The sequence below is a fragment of the Camelina sativa genome, chromosome 20 (genome assembly GCF_000633955.1).
Source record: "Camelina sativa cultivar DH55 chromosome 20, Cs, whole genome shotgun sequence".
NCBI lineage: Eukaryota > Viridiplantae > Streptophyta > Magnoliopsida > Brassicales > Brassicaceae > Camelina > Camelina sativa.
Genome location: NC_025704.1, coordinates 13974485 through 13996696, shown reverse-complemented (window position 1 = coordinate 13996696; position 22212 = coordinate 13974485). Strand labels below are relative to the sequence as shown.

Genomic DNA, 22212 nt, shown 5'->3' with positions numbered 1-22212 from the left:
TTATTTGATTGAGACCAGGTCCATTTAAACTTAAGAAGCCCAATAGTAAGCCCAATAGTAAACCTTTCTGTGAAGTCAAATTAGGGTTTTATTATATATCAAATGAATCATCAGGACCTTGAGCAGCCCTAGTCGTTTCGTCTCAGTCACTCTGTCCAGCCGCTGGGTGAGTCTCTCCTTCTCTCTCTCTGTCGATCTCTCTGAGCTCTTCTCGTCTCTCTTCGTTAGATGTTTAAGAATTTTGCGTTATTAGTATTTAAATTTTTTTTTTTCCATTGAATCATCATGGATCAATTGAAGCTTTGGTGTGTGTTGATTTAGTTGAATCCACAGTTTTTTTTTTTCATTTCGAGCTTTTTGCTTTGAATTTTGTTAGGATTTTGTATAGCATTTGATTCTGCAAAAAAAAATTTTGTTTTTGTTGATCATGCTTTAGTAATTTAGATTAGTCTAATCTGTATCACTTGTAATGTGTTTGATTATACTCATTTCCTCCATTGATGTAGTTTTTGTAATGTGAATTCTCCTAATTGCTTAACACGATTAGGTTTGAAAGATACGATCTTTTTGTATTCTCTTGTTCTCATGTTGTAACTTTTTGTATTTTTTTATTGTTAGAAAAATGAAGCACAACAACGTTATCCCGAGCTCACACTTTCGCAAGCACTGGCAGAACTATGTCAAGACTTGGTTTAACCAGCCTGCCAGGAAAACAAGGAGACGTGTTGGTTAGTAAAAATTTCTCTTTTTGGATCTTCTTTCTAGTTAAATCATTTGCTTACTTACGGTTTCAGTTGTCTACTTGTGAAGTAGAGGTCTCTCGTCACTTATGTCTCCTTTTTGCGTGATGTGTTTTCTCAGCTAGACAGACGAAGGCTGTGAAGATCTTCCCTCGTCCAACCTCTGGTCCTCTCCGCCCTGTTGTGCATGGTCAGACTCTTAAGTACAACATGAAAGTTAGAGCTGGAAAAGGATTCACTCTTGAAGAGCTTAAGGTCTTAATTCTGGAACATCTCTCTTCTTTTGGCTGTTATCTTCTTAAGATTTATAGAGATGATAATAATTTCTTTATGTGTTCATCAGTCTGCTGGTATCCCAAAGAAGTTGGCTCCAACTATCGGAATTTCTGTTGATCACCGTCGCAAGAACCGTTCTTTGGAGGGTCTTCAATCCAATGTCCAAAGGTTAAATACTTACAAGGCTAAGCTCGTTGTGTTCCCTCGCCGTTCCCGTAAAGTCAAGGTATTTGATATATCTTCTGCCTCTTGATTCTTGTGTTCTTGTTATATGTATGTAACAATTTGGTGTCTTTGTATTTTAGGCTGGTGATTCTACCCCAGAGGAGCTTGCTAATGCTACTCAAGTCCAGGGAGATTACATGCCAATTGTTAGCCAGAAGGCAGCCATGGAGCTAGTGAAGGTGAGTGCCGATATGAAGGCTTTCAAAGCTTATGACAAACTCCGTCTTGAGCGAACAAATGCACGCCATGCTGGTGCCAGAGCCAAGAGGGCAGCTGAGGCCGAAAAAGAAGAGAAGAAGTAAAGATCGTTGCTTTAGAAAATTAATCATTCTTGAATTCTTCTTCCTCTCGTTCTTACTTTTGTGTAAGACTCTGTTTTTTCTTTTTGGTGCGCGGTTTATCAATACTTGGGTCTCGAATTTTTCTGGTACTTGGGTTTTCTAAGTTTATGAAATATAACGAGTTTGGGAGTTTTATAAGCTAAAAACTATGGTTCCTATTATAATCTGTATAAATGCATTTAGTTGGACAATTACAAAAAGCTTGAACAATTGAGAACTAATATAACCATACCATTCGTATCAACCAATGTTCATAACATAATCCAACCGTGGGGGGTTATTAAAATTGGATTGACGTAACTCCGATGTTATCATCTGCAGTGAAGAGCGCCTATGACTAACCAAGGCACCTATAACATATTGCACTGAAGTGTAAGTATTAGTAACCACAACAAAAAATTACAAAATGATACAATTTAGAGTTCTGATCATCACTGACCAATACTGTAAACGTAATGGCCATCCCATTATTCTCTTTTATTTTTATTATTTAGAAACAAAATACAAAAAAGTTAAAATACTTTTCTTACTTTAGGTCTTGAACCTCTGGGAGATCTTTCCAACTCCATCTCTACACTCCTCAGCGACTCTCTTCACCTTCTCGGTTACCTGAGCTGTTCCTTTCCCAACTTCCTCAGCAGCTCCTTTTGCCTTGACAACGGCCGCATCTCTCATTTCTCCAGTTCGCTTTCCTAAATTCTCCGCGAATTCCTTCAAAATTGTAATCCACGATCGTATTTTCTCCATCACAATGAAGATCACTTCCCGGGATTTTCCTCCCACGGTTCCAGCCATCTCTTTCAGCTTATCCATCAGGGTTTTGGCTCTCTCCTCAGTTTCTTCAACCGACGATTTCTCCACACTGTTTAGTAATTCACTTTGTTCAGTCTCTCCAATGCTCGTCTCTTGAAGGTCTTTATCAACAACAACTTTCAGTCCATTTGTTTCCCATCGCTTTCTTGCCTCTTCTAAAGCTTTTCCTTGTTCTTTAGCTCTCTTTCCTTCCTCCTCAGCCCACGATCTGAACAAACAAACAAATGATGGGAATATGGTTATGGACAGATTGAAAGTTTTATACAGTTATACTCATGGGGTCAGATATCAGAATTATGATAGAAACTTTTGACATTATAAAAGTAATGAGTTTAAAGTACCTGGCCATAGACAGGGCTTTTCGTTCAACTTCCAATTCATACTGCAACTTTGAAATCCGCTGGCTCTCTTCTTCAGCCTCTTTTCGAAGATTGGAAACCCTTTCCTTCTCAAAAGATATCTCTGCCTTGTTACTCATCAAATCCTCCAGCTTGTCTTCTGCTTCGCGTCTTAACCTTGAGAGCACCTCCATTTCTGACTCAACAGCAGCTCGTTCTTTCACCAAGGCCAGATTCTCTTCCTCTCTCTTTTCCTTCAGCTGCTCCAACTCCACTTTCGCTAGTTCCGCCATTTTCTCGACCGCTTCAATCTTTTCCCGTTCCACGGAAAGCTCTTTCTCAAAGCTGGCATTGACGTCTTTTTCTACTTCCGCAACAAGGGCGTTATGCGCAGACACAGCTTTTTCAGCCATCGATTCTGCTTCTATACGTGCCAATTCCTCACTAACAATATCGGATGCCTCACCACTTGAAAGAGCAATGGCAGCTTGTCCTTTGGTGACTGGTTTTTGAGGCTGAAACAATCTTGTACAACCTAAAAAATGTGTGTGCATTTATACAAAAAGGTAATGAATGTGCAAGAAGACATATTTTTAAATGTGAAATCTACACATACCAAATGCAAGGGCAGCGATTCCTTGTTCCCCAGTAGATAAATCTGCGATAATAGCAGGCCATGCATCTGGGTTTATCTTCTCGATGTCAATGAAACCCGATAGTTCATACAGCTTCTGCATGATTAAGCGAATTAATGATTATTTGCAATCTTATGAGAAGTGAACAAAACCAAGCTTAATATCCAACCTGTTTATCAGCTTCTGGAAGCTGTCGTTTCTCCAAGGCCATTTTCCAGCTTATAAGATCCTGGCGTGAAAGAAGGCTGCGTCGGACCAGAAATAAGCTTAACTTATAGAAATAAAATACATCTGAAATACCAAAGTATAGTCAAAAGTACAAAATATAATAATATTCTAGAAACAGAATGAACAAATATTTATGCCGATTCATTTCATGAGAATATTGAAAATGCAGCACTGATGTCATAAAGAGAATTTAAGGTATCCCGCAGCATTATTTATATGTTTTTATCAATGCGATATACATATCCAGAATTTCTTTTTGACAAGCTGGATTGAGTTTCTGGCAACATAAATACCTTTCAGGGGAAAACAGGACTGTGCGTTCAACATCGTCAAGCAGATCACGGTTAGAAAGCTTGCTCGTGATGAGTCCCGCTTCTGCCAACCCTGAAAAGAGTAAACGGAATTTAGCTTCATATGTTATTTTTACTTTCGGGTAGAATTTAAAATTCGGAGTTCATCTTAACCTTGAATGGATGAGAAATCAGGGTCTTCTGGAGTAACATCATCGAAAGCAAGCTCAGTAACATTCTCTATATACATAGCAGGATACACTTTTGAGGTTGTGGTTCTGCAAAAAGTTGAAGAACACTCATAAATGTATGAATTTCACTTTTTAATACCAAAGACAAAACAGTTTAAAACCATCAGATACACTAACACTATCACAAAAGTATACCTTGATAACGCGCTGCTGGCAGAAACCAGCCACCTGGCATATTCTCTGCGAGTACATAGACTACTAGGTTGGGTGTCAGTTTCAATGACCTGAAAGATGGGACACATTGAACTATCAGCTGCAAGATGTATAAGCGCCAGAACTATGCAAAGCTCTACATCAACAAACATAGCACGAGGGTCTTGTACAACATAAAAAAATAATATTTACCTTCAGAACTTGCAAAGCTGCAAATGCTTGACACTGGACCTGATCAGCAGCAGCGGGGACAAGAATCTTTCCAGGATTTACTAGAACAGACATAAAAGGTGCAGGAATTCCTGCAGAAGAAAATGCACTTCCACCACTCGGTATTTCCAAAGGCAGTCCGTTGTCGAGCTCATCTTGACTATTTATGTTTAGTTCATCGTTTACCCCATCTATAGATTCTGGCACAGGAGTTTTCGAAGCTTCAGTTTCTTTCATCGTATCTATGTCTGAGACTGATGTCATATTTCCCGCAGCCAAGTATTCGGGTGTTTCGTCAACCTCAGGAAGCTCCTCAGTTACAGTCGAGAGTTCTGTTCCCGTGTCATCTAGTGGAGAAACCTCAGGAAGCTCCTCAGTTTCCTTCTGACTGTTAACACGATTTTCAAAATCAGACACATTGGTTGGTTCAGTGTTAGGAAGGCTCTCTGGATCTTCAGTAGTTGGATTTTCCGCGTCCGCAAGATTACTACTTTCTGAATCTAGAAGAGTAGGCTCACTGGATGAGTCTAACAGAGACTTAGATTCAGAAATTATTTTTTCACTTTCTATTGTCTCAAGATCAGTTTCCACATCGATCATCACATCTGCCTCAGGCGTATCTTGGGGCATCCTTTCAGTAGCATCTGTTTCATCAGGCATGTCACCATCAAATGGCGAAGTCCCCTTACCAAGTAGTTTATCTTCACCAGACCCTTCATCACCTTGCTGAGCTGTATCATTCTTTTCTACACCCTTACCCTCGTCCTTAAGACTGTTTTCCTCACTGTTATCTACCTTGATCTCATCACTAGAAATTTCATCAGACGACTGAATCATACTCTCCTGCTGGGAAGTCAACGAATGCATCTCCTGTTTCTTTGTTCCTGCACTCAAAAGATGATTGCCCTATAAATCAGTAACAATAACTTCTGAAAGAGGCACTTGAAAGAGCTTGAATAGAAAGAGTATTACGCTTGTTAAAAGATGCTGCTGCATAGCTTAGCCCAAGAAACAAAACGATTCCAGCAACTCCAGCCCCAACTACACCTGAAAGCCAACTACTTCCAGATTGTTATTAGTCCACCAGAAAACCGGTAAACTATATACAGCTTCAGATAGAGAAATCAAAATGCTAAAAAGTCTTAACAAAAGCTCCATCGTAACATACATTGAACCATTTAGAGAATGTGCACTGATCAAACAACCTCTGAATAGCTAACAAAGTATCAAACAGAGAAAAAGAGGCACACTGTTCATGAACTCGTTCTAAAGATAAGTGTATGCATGCACCTCCTCCATAAGAACAACAACACTCATGGCTCCTAGAATTACTCTTATTATCAAGTATGCATTATCATCAAATGTGTAAAAATCATACAATCACCAGCTGATTTAAACATCGAAAACTCCGAATATCACACTTGATTTATCTCCGGATATACCTTCAATCAAACTCTTCTTCTTAGCTCTAGCAGACTTTTTATCATCGTTACCGGAATCATCCCACCCAGCCAAGTTATTAGCCGACGACTTTGAGGAATCCGATCCGGTCCACGCAGCATCGACTTCAGGCTTCTGCGAAACACAGACGACAACTCCACAACCCGATTTCCTAGCTAATCTCGACGGTCGTAAGTAAACGGCGCGAGAATTCCGACGAACGCTGGAGCTAAAAGCGAGACGGAGCTGGAGGGAGGAAGGTGTCCACGTGGCGGTCGCAGAAGCCATGGCTTGTTTTTGGAGTAGAGAGAGAGAGAGAGGATAAGAAGATGATTGACTGGTAGAAGAAGAAGAAGTGAATAATAGGAAAGGAGGATTAGGGTTTAGAATTAGAGTAATGCGTATCAATATGTGTGTGTTCGTTTCGTTACCAGAGGCGTTGGAGAGTGATGAGCCTCACACGGACACAAACACACAGACCACACCTAACCACCACCCACCTAATAATAACTTTGAAAATTGCTTTCTTTATTTTTTCCAAATTTCCATGTTTTACAAATGGTTTAGGTACTTTATCATCATCATTAGGGGATTTATACTTTTCTCTACTCACAGAAGTACGCATAGCTTTTGATATTTTCGGCAAAAAACATCAAACCTTTTTTATATTACCAAAATATCAAGAACGTTTAAGTAAACTACCGAATTGTTCCAGTCATTTGCTAGTATTTACAAAAGTACGACATTAAGAAAACTTTTTAAAAGTAAAAAAAACCCTAAGAGTCTGCCGTAGCTGTTAAACATTCGTACTTCTCCGTTGCCTTCTTCAACTTTTTCACCAACCTACGCTTCTTACTATTCTCCTCGGCGATCTCCTTCTCAGCCTTTCTCTTTTTGCCTCTTGCTATTTCCATTCGCACCAATGCCTTCTCTTGCTTCTCCGTTACGGTTATTGGAAAATGAACTTCCGGTGTACTGACACAGCACAAGACACAAAATAAACCAAAGATCACCAACACTCCCAATAACCAAAGACAAATAACAAACGAAAGCAAAGATCTGCAAGGTTTAAAGGATAAAAAAGAAAGTGCATGTACCAGCAACCAGAGTATATGAAACCGTTTTCTCTGGCGATCACACCATCTAGAGACACAGCGTCTCCATTGATGTGAGGAAGAGCTGCTTCGAGATCCTCTGCGGTCTCATATACCTGCAACTCTCCAAAAATCCCATAGAATAGCGTCTCTCTAAGCCCATGACCCGAGTTTGATTGTATATCCAGCTCCTCTGAATTTAAGTGTATCATGTTCACACCGTAGCCTTTGAAACCGGGAATAGGATCTCCATTCGGCAGGTAAGGGCTATCCATGGCTAATCTCTTCTGAGGATCATTCTTCACAACTCCATTCCTCCAAGGTCTGCATGTTTTGAGCCGGAAAACATTTGACTAAGCTATAGATTAACAAGAAATCCAAAATTCAAACGGAGAGTACAAAAATATGTACCTGGTTGCATCAAGACAAATAACAAGAAACCGATTGGTGATAGTTCGTCCGTGGCTAGCTGCTTCAGATTGAAGCTTGCGATACTCATCGCTTTTCTGTCCAAATTGTGATGATTTGCACACCAATGAAAGCATTGTGTCTTTCCCCAAATATTCAGACAAAACCCTGTCAGTCATACCAAATAAGTTACGAAATTGAAGATTTTCCCCAAGCGTAGACACTATGAATATGATCAGAAAAAATCTGTACCTGCTAAGGGAGGTGGAGGCAACTGAACCGAGAAGCGCTACAACGCCAAACATTCCTTTGTTTGACAGAAAAAAAGACTGTGGAGGTGGAGCCTCTCTGTACAGACAGCAGAAAACCGATGCTGCAGTGTCATGATGCTTCTCTTCGATTTGTTTCATCATAGATTCTTTTGTGGATAGGCATTCTGGGAACGATGCACCAAGAGGTTCCAGAGAAGCTGAGAAGAAATTCACATGAACATGGATAGTTCATAAAAAGAATGCAAAATAAAATAAAATAGCAGCAATGCAGCTTTAAACCCCGTCAGAGTTATCAAAACATCGGCAAATCAAGATACTAGTTACCTTGCAGCGCACTCAACTCTTGCTCAGCATGTTCATGTTCAGCCTGCAAACTTTCTAGGTGCTTATCTACTTCAAATCGGTATTCTTCGTATGTATTGATTTTTTCTTTTAAGCTCTACAGGAAGAAAGGAATATTTTCAATGTGGCTGAGATAAACTAGGAATACAAAAGCTAGATCATTCTAGATATTGTTTGTCTTTCACTAAGGCATAAATGAAAGAGAAATATCAATATTTTCCCACTTAAATAGTGATGACCATACCTCAGCGTACTGTGCCATATCCATCAGGCTAGTTTGGCTACTGAGAGCCAATGAAGATGACCTAATGGCCAACACTCCAATCTGTGAACATGGAGTCAGCCCTGGATTTGTGATTAAAGGGATTCCTGATTCAGGTGGTGTAGTCGTCCTTGGATAAGGTGTTGAATACCCAGTCCCTTCTCTTTCATATGAGGAAGCAGATGTTACCTGAGTCTGAAAATCAAATACAGGAAAATCAATATGAAAAAGCGATTTAACATAAACATGAACTGAAAATTATACCCATAGTAGAAACATATTGCAATATATACAAAATTCACCAGTTACTAGTTAGTACCTTTAAGCTCAAATGCAGCTCAGGGTATCGCGAATGGAACACCCTGAAAGCAAAGACACCCTCGTTCTCTGGGAGGGAAAGAGAAGGAACTCTGCAGGATCCATGGACAAAGGCATATCTGATTTCGCTCTCAACGCTACTTGAATCAGATTCAATGCTCATTGTATGGAACCACCCAGATTTTTCGTCATGATGGATGCTAGCATCCAAAGAACCCTCTGAATCCGTCACTTGGAAGATGAGGTTCACGAGATTTGAANTAAACTACCGAATTGTTCCAGTCATTTGCTAGTATTTACAAAAGTACGACATTAAGAAAACTTTTTAAAAGTAAAAAAAACCCTAAGAGTCTGCCGTAGCTGTTAAACATTCGTACTTCTCCGTTGCCTTCTTCAACTTTTTCACCAACCTACGCTTCTTACTATTCTCCTCGGCGATCTCCTTCTCAGCCTTTCTCTTTTTGCCTCTTGCTATTTCCATTCGCACCAATGCCTTCTCTTGCTTCTCCGTTACGGTTATTGGAAAATGAACTTCCGGTGTACTGACACAGCACAAGACACAAAATAAACCAAAGATCACCAACACTCCCAATAACCAAAGACAAATAACAAAAGAAAGCAAAGATCTGCAAGGTTTAAAGGATAAAAAAGAAAGTGCATGTACCAGCAACCAGAGTATATGAAACCGTTTTCTCTGGCGATCACACCATCTAGAGACACAGCGTCTCCATTGATGTGAGGAAGAGCTGCTTCGAGATCCTCTGCGGTCTCATATACCTGCAACTCTCCAAAAATCCCATAGAATAGCGTCTCCCTAAGCCCATGACCCGAGTTTGATTGTATATCCAGCTCCTCTGAATTTAAGTGTATCATGTTCACACCGTAGCCTTTGAAACCGGGAATAGGATCTCCATTCGGCAGGTAAGGGCTATCCATGGCTAATCTCTTCTGAGGATCATTCTTCACAACTCCATTCCTCCAAGGTCTGCATGTTTTGAGCCGGAAAACATTTGACTAAGCTATAGATTAACAAGAAATCCAAAATTCAAACGGAGAGTACAAAAATATGTACCTGGTTGCATCAAGACAAATAACAAGAAACCGATTGGTGATAGTTCGTCCGTGGCTAGCTGCTTCAGATTGAAGCTTGCGATACTCATCGCTTTTCTGTCCAAATTGTGATGATTTGCACACCAATGAAAGCATTGTGTCTTTCCCCAAATATTCAGACAAAACCCTGTCAGTCATACCAAATTAGTTACGAAGTTGAAGATTTTCCCCAAGCGTAGACACTATGAATATGATCAGAAAAAATCTGTGGCTATACATTGATATTTACCTGCTAAGGGAGGTGGAGGCAACTGAACCGAGAAGCGCTACAATGCCAAACATTCCTTTGTTTGACAGAAAAAAAGACTGTGGAGGCGGAGCCTCTCTGTACAGACAGCAGAAAACCGATGCTGCAGTGTCATGATGCTTCTCTTCGATTTGTTTCATCATAGATTCTTTTGTGGATAGGCATTCTGGGAACGATGCACCAAGAGGTTCCAGAGAAGCTGAGAAGAAATTCACATAAACATGGATAGTTCATAAAAAGAATGCAAAATAAAATAAAATAGCAGCAATGCAGCAAATCAAGACACTAGTTACCTTGCAGCGCACTCAATTCTTGCTCAGCATGTTCATGTTCAGCCTGCAAACTTTCTAGGTGCTTATCTGCTTCAATCGGTATTCTTCGTATGTATTGATTTTTTCTTTTAAGCTCTGCAGGAAGAAAGGAATATTTTCAATGTGGCTGAGATAAACTAGGAATACAAAAGCTAGATCATTCTAGATATTGTTTTGCTTTCACTAAGGCATAAATGAAAGAGAAATATCAATATTTTCCCACTTAAATAGTGATGACCATACCTCAGCGTACTGTGCCATATCCATCAGGCCAGTTTGGCTACTGAGAGCCAATGAAGATGACCTAATGGCCAAGACTCCAATCTGTGAACATGGAGTCAGCCCTGGATTTGTGATTGAAGGGATTCCTGATTCAGGTGGTGTAGTCGTCCTTGGATAAGGTGTTGAATACCCAGTCTCTTCTCTTTCAAATGTGGAAGCAGATGTCACCTGAGTCTGAAAATCAAATACAGGAAAATCAATATGAAAAAGCGATTTAACATAAACATGAACTGAAAATTCTACCCATAGTAGAAACATATTGCAATATATACAAAATTCACCAGTTACTAGTTACTACCTTTAAGCTCAAATGCAGCTCAGGGTATCGAGAATGGAACACCCTGAAAGCAAAGACACCCTCGATCTCTGGGAGGGAAAGATAAGGAACTCTGCAGGATCCATGGACAAAGGCATATCTGATTGCACTCTCAACGCTACTTGAATCAGATTCAATGCTCATTGTACGGAACCACCCAGATTTTTCGTCATGATGGATGCTAGTATCCAAAGAACCCTCTGGATCCGTCACTTGGAAGATGAGGTTCACGAGATTTGAACCAGCAGCACAGCATTCGGGCAGCTGCTCAAAAAAAACAATTTCAGGAATAGAGTTAGTAAAGAGACAAAATCTTGTTGGCAAGGAACAAAACCAAATTGCGCCAAAAGAATATTTACCTCTGTTACAAGTCTTAGCTCTCGTTCCTCAATTTGAGATTCTTTCCTGAAAATAACTTCATTACCATATATTACGGACAGTGATACTGTAGAGAAACAAAGACACTTGACAATCAGCAAATCATCAAAAGAAAAGAATGACACCAGAAAAATATAAACTTGAAGAGATCACGCAACCAGATTTCCCATAGCCTTCTGTGACTTTAAGAAGGCCAGAGAGATCAATGCAGCCACGACCATCAACCTATCAAATGATCAAATAAGAGTAAATTAAAACCAAAACGCAAACCAAACTGCGTCATCCATATAGTGTTACAATGGTGAGAGCATGGTATACTACAAAAATTCACTCAACAAGTCAGACAAAGACTCCTTTGCTTTACTAGAATAAACTTCTCACACCTTACGGTTGACGCCCATCCAGTCTTCGATACGGTAACCATCAATACGTATCAGAACATCGGTCCCCTCTGCAACATGGTTATTATATCCATCGAACATCTGCATGAAAATTATGGTCAACTTGATTAGAAGGAAAAACTAATTACTGCAAAACAACGTGCATAGGCCTATATTATATACCTCAAGGATAAAATCTTCAACAGTAGAACCGGGAAGCAAATTATCCAAAGCCTTGGGATTATTCACAGCAACTCGTTCCGGAGGCCCGGGATTAACTGAAATAAGAAAGTTTCGTTAAGGAAAACAATTTATACATATTAGAAATACTATTGGTTCATTTTGCATGTCCTTATAATGTCAGTTTGATAAATAGATATACAAAGCATCGAGTATACTCCCCAATTACATAACCAGCAGAGATCTTCAATTTTTTGGAGTTCTATAAAGAGTGAAGAAATTACAGAAAGCTCCCTAACTTAGAGTAATAACTGAAAGATACACTCAGGCTCCGGCTCTGAGTTTGTTTTGGGTGCGCAAGTACAACTTCGACGAGCCTTTTGTAATTTTAGATATGAGCTTCTGCAAATAGACATACATAGACCAATACTAAAAGCTTACCTTTACAAGCAACCGAGACAGAAAAAGGCTTGTCCATTGCNTGGAGACAAAAGTGCTTCTTTCTCATTTATACATTTTTGCACGCAAAGGCAGTTGGTATCAAACTCTATTACCCCATCAATACTAAATAATGACTTTAGTTTATACTATATAATGAAACGTTCATACCCCATCAATGCCAAATTCTCTGCAATCTCTCTCATCCAGCAAATCAATTTTTGACGGTGCCTNTCGAAATGATCTAGACTACCCAAAAAGATAACCACTGTGAAACGCTAAACTGCCTACACTATGGACTGTATTTCATTATTATCTGTGTCCTCACTTATAACATTAACCAAAATATGATCATACCATCAGTGCTTAAAGCATGGAAGAAGCAAGATACCTCAATTNTACATATAAAAAAATTAAGAATATGGGTAATAGTTTAGTGATTGACCTTTCCAGAGTCGATTATAGTGATTGGTAAAGATAAAGACCTCCCAATTTCCAGTTTCGAAATTCCATCAATGATTGAAAGCTTGCATCCCTCACTCTCAGGGCGATCGATAAGCCTAACATTAAAGCTATATGATACAGAACTAGCCTTGAATATACAGAACTAGTCAAATGATGAAAACAAATCACCTGCATAAAATCCGAGTATCCCCTGCGCAGAAGACACATAAAAACGACAGCTCAGCTGCAGCGACTACAGAAGACTATTCAGTTTGTAGTTTAAAAGATGGTGTAGATGGGTACTAACCGCCTGCTTCGTCCTCAAACCCTTCTATTAGAAAATAGTCAATGGTGGCATACACATTGTNTTTTTAAATGATTAGGAGTCTTACTGAACATTGCATGGAAGGGACTCCAGATTATCGTCAAGTTCCCACCTTGCTACCTTTGAAGAAGGCCTAACAACCACCGTTTTGTTGCACTTGATCGAATTTCCCTGAAGGTAAAGCGTTTGGGCAATTACATTATATGATTACTTGAAAATAAACTGGCAGATAAAACTGCAAGGTAGAAGTCTATCAGTTTAAATTTATCAAACGATCCTTTTATATATAATTTCAGATACAAAGAGAAGAGTGTAGAAAGTTACTTACAATGGAGAAAGAAAATTTGTGAGTGCCAGCTTTCTTGAAAAGGTTCGGTAACTTGGACCCAAGTGAAAAAATGTAGAGACCACTAATCCCTTTACGAGATGTAGGACACAAGCGCTGCGAATACACAGGTTTGACATTCTTATCACTCGGTTTCATATTTGTGTCTAGCAACTTTACTACCATGACCATTTCTTCATCCATCTTAACAATATGTTTCTGTTCCAACTTCAACTGGTCCAACTTCTTGGACGGTGTTGAAGACGTGAAGCATGCAGGTCGGACAACTGCTACAATCTGTTTTGGGGGAGCTCGCCCAGCACGCACGGAATCACCAACTGGTAATTCCTGTAACATATTGATACGTAAAATGATACTCTACGTGATAAGCTTGTACGAAAGGAAAAGGTGCTTAGTTTTGTGGGGAAAAAAATGGAGACAAAAGTGCTTCTTTCTCATTTATACATTTTTGCACGCAAAGGCAGTTGGTATCAAACTCTATTACCCCATCAATACTAAATAATGACTTTAGTTTATACTATATAATGAAACGTTCATACCCCATCAATGCCAAATTCTCTGCAATCTCTCTCATCCAGCAAATCAATTTTTGACGGTGCCTTTTCCTGTTGCTTCTCAAGTTTTCTATTCCATTCGTTTGCATCTACAGGTAGGCACTGTACAAAAACATTTCAGATTGAAAATTATTTGCTGTATGCAGAAGAGGAGAATAAAAATATATACATATAAAAAAATTAAGAATATGGGTAATAGTTTAGTGATTGACCTTTCCAGAGTCGATTATAGTGATTGGTAAAGATAAAGACCTCCCAATTTCCAGTTTCGAAATTCCATCAATGATTGAAAGCTTGCATCCCTCACTCTCAGGGCGATCGATAAGCCTAACATTAAAGCTATATGATACAGAACTAGCCTTGAATATACAGAACTAGTCAAATGATGAAAACAAATCACCTGCATAAAATCCGAGTATCCCCTGCGCAGAAGACACATAAAAACGACAGCTCAGCTGCAGCGACTACAGAAGACTATTCAGTTTGTAGTTTAAAAGATGGTGTAGATGGGTACTAACCGCCTGCTTCGTCCTCAAACCCTTCTATTAGAAAATAGTCAATGGTGGCATACACATTGTTATTGTGAACCCCTGCACAAGCTCCTCTCAGAATCTTTATATTCTGACCACGTTTCCATGACATTCCTTTTCTCGTAACTACCTTGTGCACCCTCACAGCTACAGCTCAAAAGCATTGGAGGTATGAGCACCCAATTCATAGAAGGAGATAAAGATGAAATATATGGAAAAATGCATCTAGCGAAATCCTCCAGTGTCTTTCTACTACAACATCAACGTTAGTAAAAATATTTGGATATATGGAAAAAATAGAAAACATGCATCGTAAGGCAATAGCTTTTCAAACAAAGTTCATTTAACTTCCATGAAAAGCTAATACATACCATCACGCGAAATGACAAGGGCCTTTTTATCCAGTGATCCAACAATGAGGACAGCTTCATCTTCACCCGACGCAGCTTCTTCATCATGGGTATCATGCATCTTCAGAACCCAATCTCTAAAATTATCGTCAACTTGTGCGTAGCTGACATTCCTTCCTTCTTTAAAAATCTCAAAGCTGACATCTGTAAAAACAAGAATTCGTTATGATCTAACTACAAGATAAGAGGGGAAATCCATGATTGCAAAAGGATTTTAAACTGACCATCATCCTTCTCTTTTACCGTCGGTTTATTACCAAAATTTCTTAGAGCTACTGAGAAAGGATTTTGGCTCGCAAGGTCGGTCTGTAGAAAGCTTATTCAGTGATCAGATGATAATAGATATGTTAATATAATACTATAAATTAGTGTTTACTCACTTTGGACGGCGTTGGGCTAAAACCAGCATCCAAATCTGCAACCACAAAGAGTGCACATTCATAAATAAAATAAAAAATTTAAAAGAAAAATAACACAACTGAAAATGTAAGCACTTTATACCAACAAAGCATTTTACTCTTCGGAAGCCTTTCTGCAAAGTAGACGCTCTGTTTCCTCTCACCATAAACGGTATTGAATCCTACACGTATTTATTGATAAAACAAAAAGTTAAATTCTTGTTTACAAGCATATTCAGCGAACTTTCAAAGTACTGCACACCATAATTTATATGATAATGGTGACAAGATAAGACTAACCCAACGGACTTCTGGAAGTAGACGACCAAGCCTTCTTACTGAAACACGACCAAAAGTTTGGAAACTTTCAGAAACCTTGCATCCTTCCTCTTCTAAACTCTCCAAAATTTTCTCAAAGCTTTCTTTTCCCTGCAAAACTTCTAAAGTGTTCAGTTCTAGAAGGTAACCAAAGGCAATGTTTGCTTCTTTAGGAAAGAATGTTATACCTGGACGATTGGAAAATAAACAAACTTCAGGCGAGCATTTGCCTTTTGGGTTGTCTCTGGAAAAACAAATATACAGTCAGAATCCAAATAAAGAGATTATTCTTGGGATTGCTATTTTTGTGCCTCAGTTAGGGCGGCATTTCAAGAATTCCAGTTTGAGAAGATTTAATATGCGTTGGCTAACCACAAGAAAACCATCACTGCATTTTCAATATAGGGAGCTTTAGAAATTTCTCAAATTCACCGAAAACAAAAATACATCTTCATTTTCATGACATTACTTTCAAATAGACTTCCTACCAGATACTTGAGGCAAAATCAGCAAGGAGCTTAACTCATAGTCATAGGAAACATCGTGATCCGAAGAGGGGTTTTTACCTTTTCTTTTCCCACCGGAGAGAGTGAATCGAATCTCAAATGAATATACTTGACCCGTGGAGTGTAGGTTGGTAATGGCAACCTCTCCACCTGTTATCTCAGCTAAATCTTCCCCATTGACCTGAAAAAAATCAAGAGGACCCGGAAAAGAGTATAACCAAGAACACTTTCAGTAATCTATCTTGGGATAGTAATAACAAACCTGAAACATAGTTCAGCTACAAATGATAATCTTAGTAATATTAAACGAGATTCAAAACTGATTAGCTAATGACGATAATAACAAACCTGAAACACTACAAGCCTTTCAGTTCTCCCAGTTTTGGAGAGTTCATCACACTACAGGTTGATAAAGCAAATTAAAACAGTCACATTTTATTAGAACTAAAAAAAGACTCAACAAAAAAATGGTCAAAAGCCATAACTAGAAGAAAACATATAATCAGAATCTCATGCATTTTTCTATATTTATAACCATTTCGGGAATCATTTGACCCAAGTAGACAATAACGTACTCTGGTGAAGGTTAGCATGCTTTAAGAACTATTAAAGCCATCAACAAAACTCCGAGAAATAAACATGGATTATGACCTATTGTATTATCAATAGCCAAAGAATACCTGGATGTAAGGAAAGTAAATATCCTTAAGCCTGATGTCAAATTCTGATTCAAATATCTCAACCTAAAAAGAATATAGATCAGCAGTTAGATAGGCAGTTGATAACATATGAGAATAAATTAGAAATTATGAAGATCAAACTTTCATAGGAGTTGAGAACAACACCATGCGGTTTCCGCACAATCTCTAGATTCTAGAACACACATAATACTTCCGCTATAATCCAAGATGAATGTTATAATTTGATAAATGACTATCATTGAAGTAGGTGAGTAACAAATTAACAACATAACCTCAATTAAAAGCGACACAATTTAAGATATCAGACTCGTTCAGAAACAAGAACGTTTTCCCACAAAAAGTGAACTGATACTCCATTTTCACAGCATCTCTGACAATAGAAAATATGTTCAACTATATTTTGTTCTGCATCTCTGACAGTATATAGAAGATTATTTTTTCACGTCATATGGGGGAACAAGGGAAGAAATTTTTCAACAAGGGTGTACCTTTGTAAAGCTTCCTTGAGGCGATAACTTCATTTCCTCCTCCGATGGGTCCCTCATGCCACCATCAGTCTATACAAGAAATTCAGAATTGATTGTTTATGAAACACTGATGACAACAAGAAAACATAAAGATTATGAATCATATTACCTTCCAGTTTTTTCCCAATATAGACCGATTGTCAATCAAGGCTTCTTTCTTAAACTGCAAAGTGAATACTTTCTTGGACTCTTTTGTCTTAGAAGACACCAAAGTACGCCTGAAAGAGAAGAGAGTTAGACACAACAAGAGAATGTAGACAACCATATGTTGACCTTAACAGTTTTGGGTAAACAGAAGCTGAAATCGTACCTTCCCAAGAACATAGAAGCATAAGGACCTCCATATCCGAACATCCCATAGTATGGCTACATAGAAAAAGAGTGAATCTTTCTTCAAAAACAGTTAAATAACAGACAGGCATTGATACAGAAAGAACAGTCCAAAGTGAAACATGCCTACAGAGTCGTCCATATTTTGACCAAAGGTAAATATTCGTCTAGCTACTTTAAACATAAAAGTTAGAAATTGCAAGCAGAAAATGAATCTTTGCGATTAATGAATTACCTTGAGGTATGGTGGATCGCCTCCAATAGCATCGGTTTTTTGAGATCTATGTAATGACGCCCCAATCTTACCCCTGCACAATTTGAAACAAATTTGAAGAATGTTCAACAAATTTGAGTAAAGAACACTTGACTGCAATATCAATCTTAATAGATGACTATGTTGAGTTGTTTGTTCTGTAAAACAATTTTCTCAGTTCATAATCATAATCCACGTTCTGTGAGCATTTAAATATAATTGAAGAAACAATCTCACCATTTATCAATAGAATTTTGCTCACTACTGTCCATTCCTTTCCCGGTATCAAAGACTGTAATCCGGTCAGCAGAAATATCCACACTAGAAAATAATCACATGAGTTGAAGGAACCAGTTAATAATCACTCAGTGGTTGTCATCTAACCTCCTAATATAAGAACATACCTAATCAGTTTCCGAGCTCCTTCACGATAAGGCCACACAGCTTGCAATGAATTGTCCTGTTAATCAAGCAACAGAAAAATTAGGATTCCATATCTGAAATAAAGGAGAAAGTTAACAGATACAAACTCCAATCTCATCAACAGATCCAGAGAATTAATGTCAAAGTTATGTGACTAATTGAGAGTAAGTTAATCTATTTGTGAAAAACTGTCGTATGGGAAACACAATGTGAATCCCTAGAAACTTTGGAAATCAAAGTCAAACAATGTGTGCCTATACAACAAGGATAAAGTATTGTGCATCGGTTTGCCACAAGGCACAATGTCCATTTTGAACCAACACGAAACACTTATCCATTAGGAAACATAATCTTTTCAGGTAATTTTACTAAAACACTTACTATTAGATCCGCGAGAGCTGTCTCAAAGCTATACTTTTCAGGTAGTTCTTTAAGAAGATCAGTATCAGGTGTCAAGTCCCACAAGTTCTGCAAAAACAAGTGTGAACCATCACAGACCAACCTAAGTAGACAATGAGATAGAAAGCATATATGTTTTAGAATAGTAATACTGACCTCATACATGGTGGAAGCTATACCAGAACCGTCCTGATCCAGAGATAGAAATTGAGGCAGAAAATATTAGAAATAAGAAGTGGAAATAATTCAAGCACATATCTCAGTGCAAAACAAATTTGAAATCATTTTGTAAAAGACTGGAACGAAGAACTCACATGGAGGCGTATTATATGACAAATGTTCGGCTTAAAGGCAGCAAAACGAACAACGGCACTCATCTTCTCGCCATCTGACTCAAGAGAAAACTTTCCGCCTGAGTTCCAATCAACCCTCGTCCTCTTAGACAGCAAAAGACAGTCTTTCCTAGCATTATCGTACTCCTTCTTCACCAGGTTGACAAAGTTTTGCATAGACATCTTTGGAACGGGGTTACTAAGTGTGAGTTTCACACTAGTGCCGTTAGGTAGAAGAACCTTGAAGCTGTAAAAGATATCTTCATCTTCATCGTCAGATAAAATCAATGATACTCTTCACTGATCGTCAGCTACTCATCTGAAATGCGAAGACAGAAACAACATGAAACTGAATAACTTTGAATTGAAATCAGGATTACAGTGGAAGCTAAACATGGAAATCATTGATTACAAAGAACATTAATGGAATCAGTGACACAGCTATCGAATGGGAATGTATGAAAGATTGCTTTTTAAATCATCGATTTAAAGAACTACCAATCAAATACTTGTTCTACACTTTTCCTAAACATTAACACATGTACACTCAATCTTGCACATAACATGAAAATGTAACAGGCCAAATCTGGAAACGCATTGGCTTCTTAAAAATAAAAGTAGCAAATTAAGTAAGAGAGTCTCGAAAAGGAAGAAGAAAAAGACAACACTGCAAAGATATTGAAGAAGACAGGGTAAAAAAAAAAAAAAAAAAGGGTATTTTGCAAAACAGAGACTTTTATTCCAACCAATTCTTAGGGTTTAGTAGTCAATCAATTCTCCATCAAGCTTCAAATTTTGAGAAAAAGTTAAAACCCAGCAGCAGCAACACACAAAGAGCGAGAGAGAGAGAGAGAGTACCGTAGGTTAGCCGACTGATTCCTCTCAGACAAAACCCAGGAGCCAAAAATCTGAGAGAAGAAGGATCAGTGTGGATCAGAACGAAGAAGAGGAATAAAACACTATCGTGTCAGGTGTTTGTCGTTATAGAGATCATAGAGCCGAGAAAGTGTAAATAACTAAACAAATTTGATAACTTGGTAGAGTGATTATTAGCTTACCCAAAAAAAAACAAAAAGTTCAATTTTTTCTTAAGAGAAACGAGAAAAGTTCAGATTTTTTTTAACAATAAGAAGAATCAGAACACATTTCTCTAATAAGTCAAGCGGAGAAATAAGGAAAAAAAATGTAACCAAGGAAAAAAAAAATCAACTTTTTGAGAAGAAACAATGGAAGTGATGAAGGAAGGATGATATACTTTACCTTTAGAGTGACTCTCTCTGTTATCAAAACCCAGAAGAAGAATAAGAAGAACAAGGGGAAACGAAAAAAAAAGTGTTTTTGTTTGTGTTGGTGCGGGATTCAGCACCCCGACATACCGAACTAAACCAGAAGTATTAATTGATTGTTTAACCAGGAATCCGGTTAGGGGATCAATTAGGTCATCAGGAGTTAATTCGGATGAAGCATAATCTTGGAGAAGAAGGAACCGACATCCACTTCGGCACGGCGACCGACTCAAGGAATAAGGCAGTTTTCCATATATCACTTCGTCTGTTAAGGAAAGTTAATATATTTAGCGATCTACGAATATGTATAAATAAGGGGAGACTTCTCTATTGTAAATCATCCAGAATCGAATACAATAACCGAGTTCTCTTAGCAATAAATCATAATTTCTTTGAGTTCTTCTTCTTTACTTCTAATTTCAAGGTTTAGATCTATTTTCTAGAGAGGTTATCTTATTGAATTTGTTTCCCCTCTTAAACAAATTCATTGTAAAATTGGCGCCGTCTGTGGGGACGCAAATCGTCTCTAGAAAAGTTACTCTCTAGGAAACTCTCCCTAAAGAAACCTTGCGATAATGTCTTCCATCGTCAACGAAGTTTCCGAAGCAAACCGCACAACTTCCGACATGCCCGATCTCACAGGCATCACACCTTCTCAGGACAGCATCGCAACACTAGGCAGTGCATCGACCAGGCCTGTCACTGCCGTGTACTCTCGTCACCGCGTGAACGCAACGGCAAACCTGTCCCAAACCTCCACCGAACTCCCAGTCGGGGTCAGATCTGAAGGGGAAACCAGCCAAGATGCAGGGCGAACTCGCGAAGAGCCAGTCAACATCGACACGGAACCCTCCGATGGAAAAACCCATAACGAGGCAGATGCTCGCGCAATAGAGCAACAGCTCGGTGCAGAAAACGGGAACCTCCCTGTTCATACCACGCCAGCGGTCCAGAATCCGCAGGTCGTATCTATGGAAGACTTCAAAATCTTGTTCGGCTCCATGACGAAAGAGATCTACCAGATGATCTCCGATACCAACCGCAGAGTCGACGCCGTCGTAACCCAGACAACCTCATCACAAGTCTCCGCTGAACAATCGCCAGCACCCGACTTAGGCGGTCTCACTCGTCGTCTCGACTTTTCGGATACGCAATTCAAGCGGAAGAATCCTCCCCCTCGGACCACGTCAAGTATTCGACCGATGAATCCAAGCTTACGGATACAGGAGAGCTCGGACGCCCCGGGCACCCGCATCGCAAACTCCATGCCTTGCCTCGAACTCGAGGAAATCAAGTCGTAGATTAGCGGCATGAACACGCTCCTCCATCGAGCTATCAGCACAGCCCCGGAGATCGATAGGATTGTCGAAGTAACTCGGCAATCACTCTTCACTCAACGGATAGCACGGGCTGCCATTCCGAACGTCAAGCTGAAGCTTCCGATCTACCAAGGAGACAAAGATCCGGTCCAGTTCATGACATCTTTCATGGCGACCATGTCAAAAGCATGATTCACCGACGAACAGAGGGACGCCGGTTGCTGTCAGCTATTCGTGGATAGCCTTTCCGGTCCTGCCTTGGTATGGTTCACGAGGCTCGAGCCAAACTCGATCGACAACTTCGACCAGTTGTCCAAGGCCTTCCTCAAGAACTACCGAATCCTCATCGAACGAGGCGTGACAAGTTCAGATCTATGGGAGATGGCCCAGGAACCGGGGGAACCCATCGCCAGTTTCTTGCACAGATTCAAGGAGAAACTGACAAAGGTCAACGTCCCGGAGGATGCAGCAATGGCAGCCTTCAGAAAGGGCCTGATCCCTGGATCACCGTTACGGAAGGATCTCAACATCCG

General features: G+C 39.2%; 4 protein-coding genes, 1 long non-coding RNA gene and 1 pseudogene across 12 annotated transcripts; 1 reads left to right on the top strand and 5 right to left on the bottom strand.

Moving 5' to 3' along the window:
• On the top strand, nucleotides 103-1711 carry LOC104770760 (60S ribosomal protein L13-3). Its single transcript, XM_019242229.1, has 5 exons — nucleotides 103-164; nucleotides 619-728; nucleotides 862-995; nucleotides 1084-1242; nucleotides 1322-1711. The coding sequence occupies exons 2-5, from the start codon at nucleotides 623-625 to the stop codon at nucleotides 1541-1543; spliced, it is 621 nt and encodes a 206-aa protein (XP_019097774.1). The 5' UTR covers nucleotides 103-164; nucleotides 619-622; the 3' UTR covers nucleotides 1544-1711.
• LOC104770758 lies at nucleotides 1782-6449 on the bottom strand. Of its 4 annotated transcripts, none has more exons than XM_010495214.2 (11): nucleotides 5943-6449; nucleotides 5473-5547; nucleotides 4483-5384; nucleotides 4273-4361; nucleotides 4061-4164; nucleotides 3890-3980; nucleotides 3538-3613; nucleotides 3350-3464; nucleotides 2737-3268; nucleotides 2113-2603; nucleotides 1782-1947 (listed from the first exon to the last, which is right to left on the bottom strand). In XM_010495214.2, the coding sequence occupies exons 1-10, from the start codon at nucleotides 6226-6228 to the stop codon at nucleotides 2114-2116; spliced, it is 2760 nt and encodes a 919-aa protein (XP_010493516.1). In that variant the 5' UTR covers nucleotides 6229-6449; the 3' UTR covers nucleotides 1782-1947; nucleotide 2113. The 4 variants fall into 4 exon arrangements, with proteins under 4 accessions (XP_010493516.1, XP_010493517.1, XP_010493515.1 ...); XM_010495215.2 differs by having other exon boundaries at nucleotides 1782-1932; XM_010495213.2 differs by lacking the exon at nucleotides 1782-1947 and having other exon boundaries at nucleotides 1951-2603.
• LOC109131186 (protein DEFECTIVE IN MERISTEM SILENCING 3-like) lies at nucleotides 6717-8597 on the bottom strand. The gene is made up of 7 exons (XM_019241871.1): nucleotides 8583-8597; nucleotides 8301-8513; nucleotides 8039-8153; nucleotides 7695-7911; nucleotides 7446-7610; nucleotides 7038-7358; nucleotides 6717-6915 (listed from the first exon to the last, which is right to left on the bottom strand). Exons 1-7 carry the CDS (start codon nucleotides 8595-8597, stop codon nucleotides 6717-6719), a joined length of 1245 nt encoding a protein of 414 aa, XP_019097416.1.
• Nucleotides 8908-12315, bottom strand: LOC104770756 (annotated as a pseudogene).
• Nucleotides 12345-20390, bottom strand: LOC104772508. Of its 5 annotated transcripts, none has more exons than XM_019242224.1 (26): nucleotides 20335-20390; nucleotides 19933-19982; nucleotides 19057-19393; nucleotides 18899-18931; nucleotides 18725-18811; nucleotides 18325-18380; nucleotides 18158-18241; nucleotides 17903-17975; nucleotides 17648-17703; nucleotides 17447-17555; nucleotides 17299-17367; nucleotides 16790-16852; nucleotides 16458-16508; nucleotides 16170-16290; nucleotides 15792-15847; nucleotides 15586-15714; nucleotides 15389-15467; nucleotides 15268-15302; nucleotides 15112-15193; nucleotides 14849-15031; nucleotides 14466-14624; nucleotides 14348-14369; nucleotides 14160-14274; nucleotides 13933-14049; nucleotides 13376-13720; nucleotides 13101-13218 (listed from the first exon to the last, which is right to left on the bottom strand). In XM_019242224.1, exons 3-26 carry the CDS (start codon nucleotides 19255-19257, stop codon nucleotides 13111-13113), a joined length of 2433 nt encoding a protein of 810 aa, XP_019097769.1. In that variant the 5' UTR covers nucleotides 19258-19393; nucleotides 19933-19982; nucleotides 20335-20390; the 3' UTR covers nucleotides 13101-13110. The 5 variants fall into 5 exon arrangements, with proteins under 5 accessions (XP_019097772.1, XP_019097773.1, XP_019097769.1 ...); XM_019242225.1 differs by lacking the exon at nucleotides 20335-20390 and adding an exon at nucleotides 20133-20314; XM_019242227.1 differs by lacking the exons at nucleotides 13101-13218; nucleotides 13376-13720; nucleotides 20335-20390 and adding an exon at nucleotides 12345-12509 and having other exon boundaries at nucleotides 13993-14036; nucleotides 19933-20126.
• Nucleotides 12707-13089, bottom strand: LOC104770757. The gene is made up of 3 exons (XR_764624.2): nucleotides 13030-13089; nucleotides 12912-12933; nucleotides 12707-12838 (listed from the first exon to the last, which is right to left on the bottom strand). It is a non-coding gene; the product is annotated as an uncharacterized LOC104770757 (long non-coding RNA).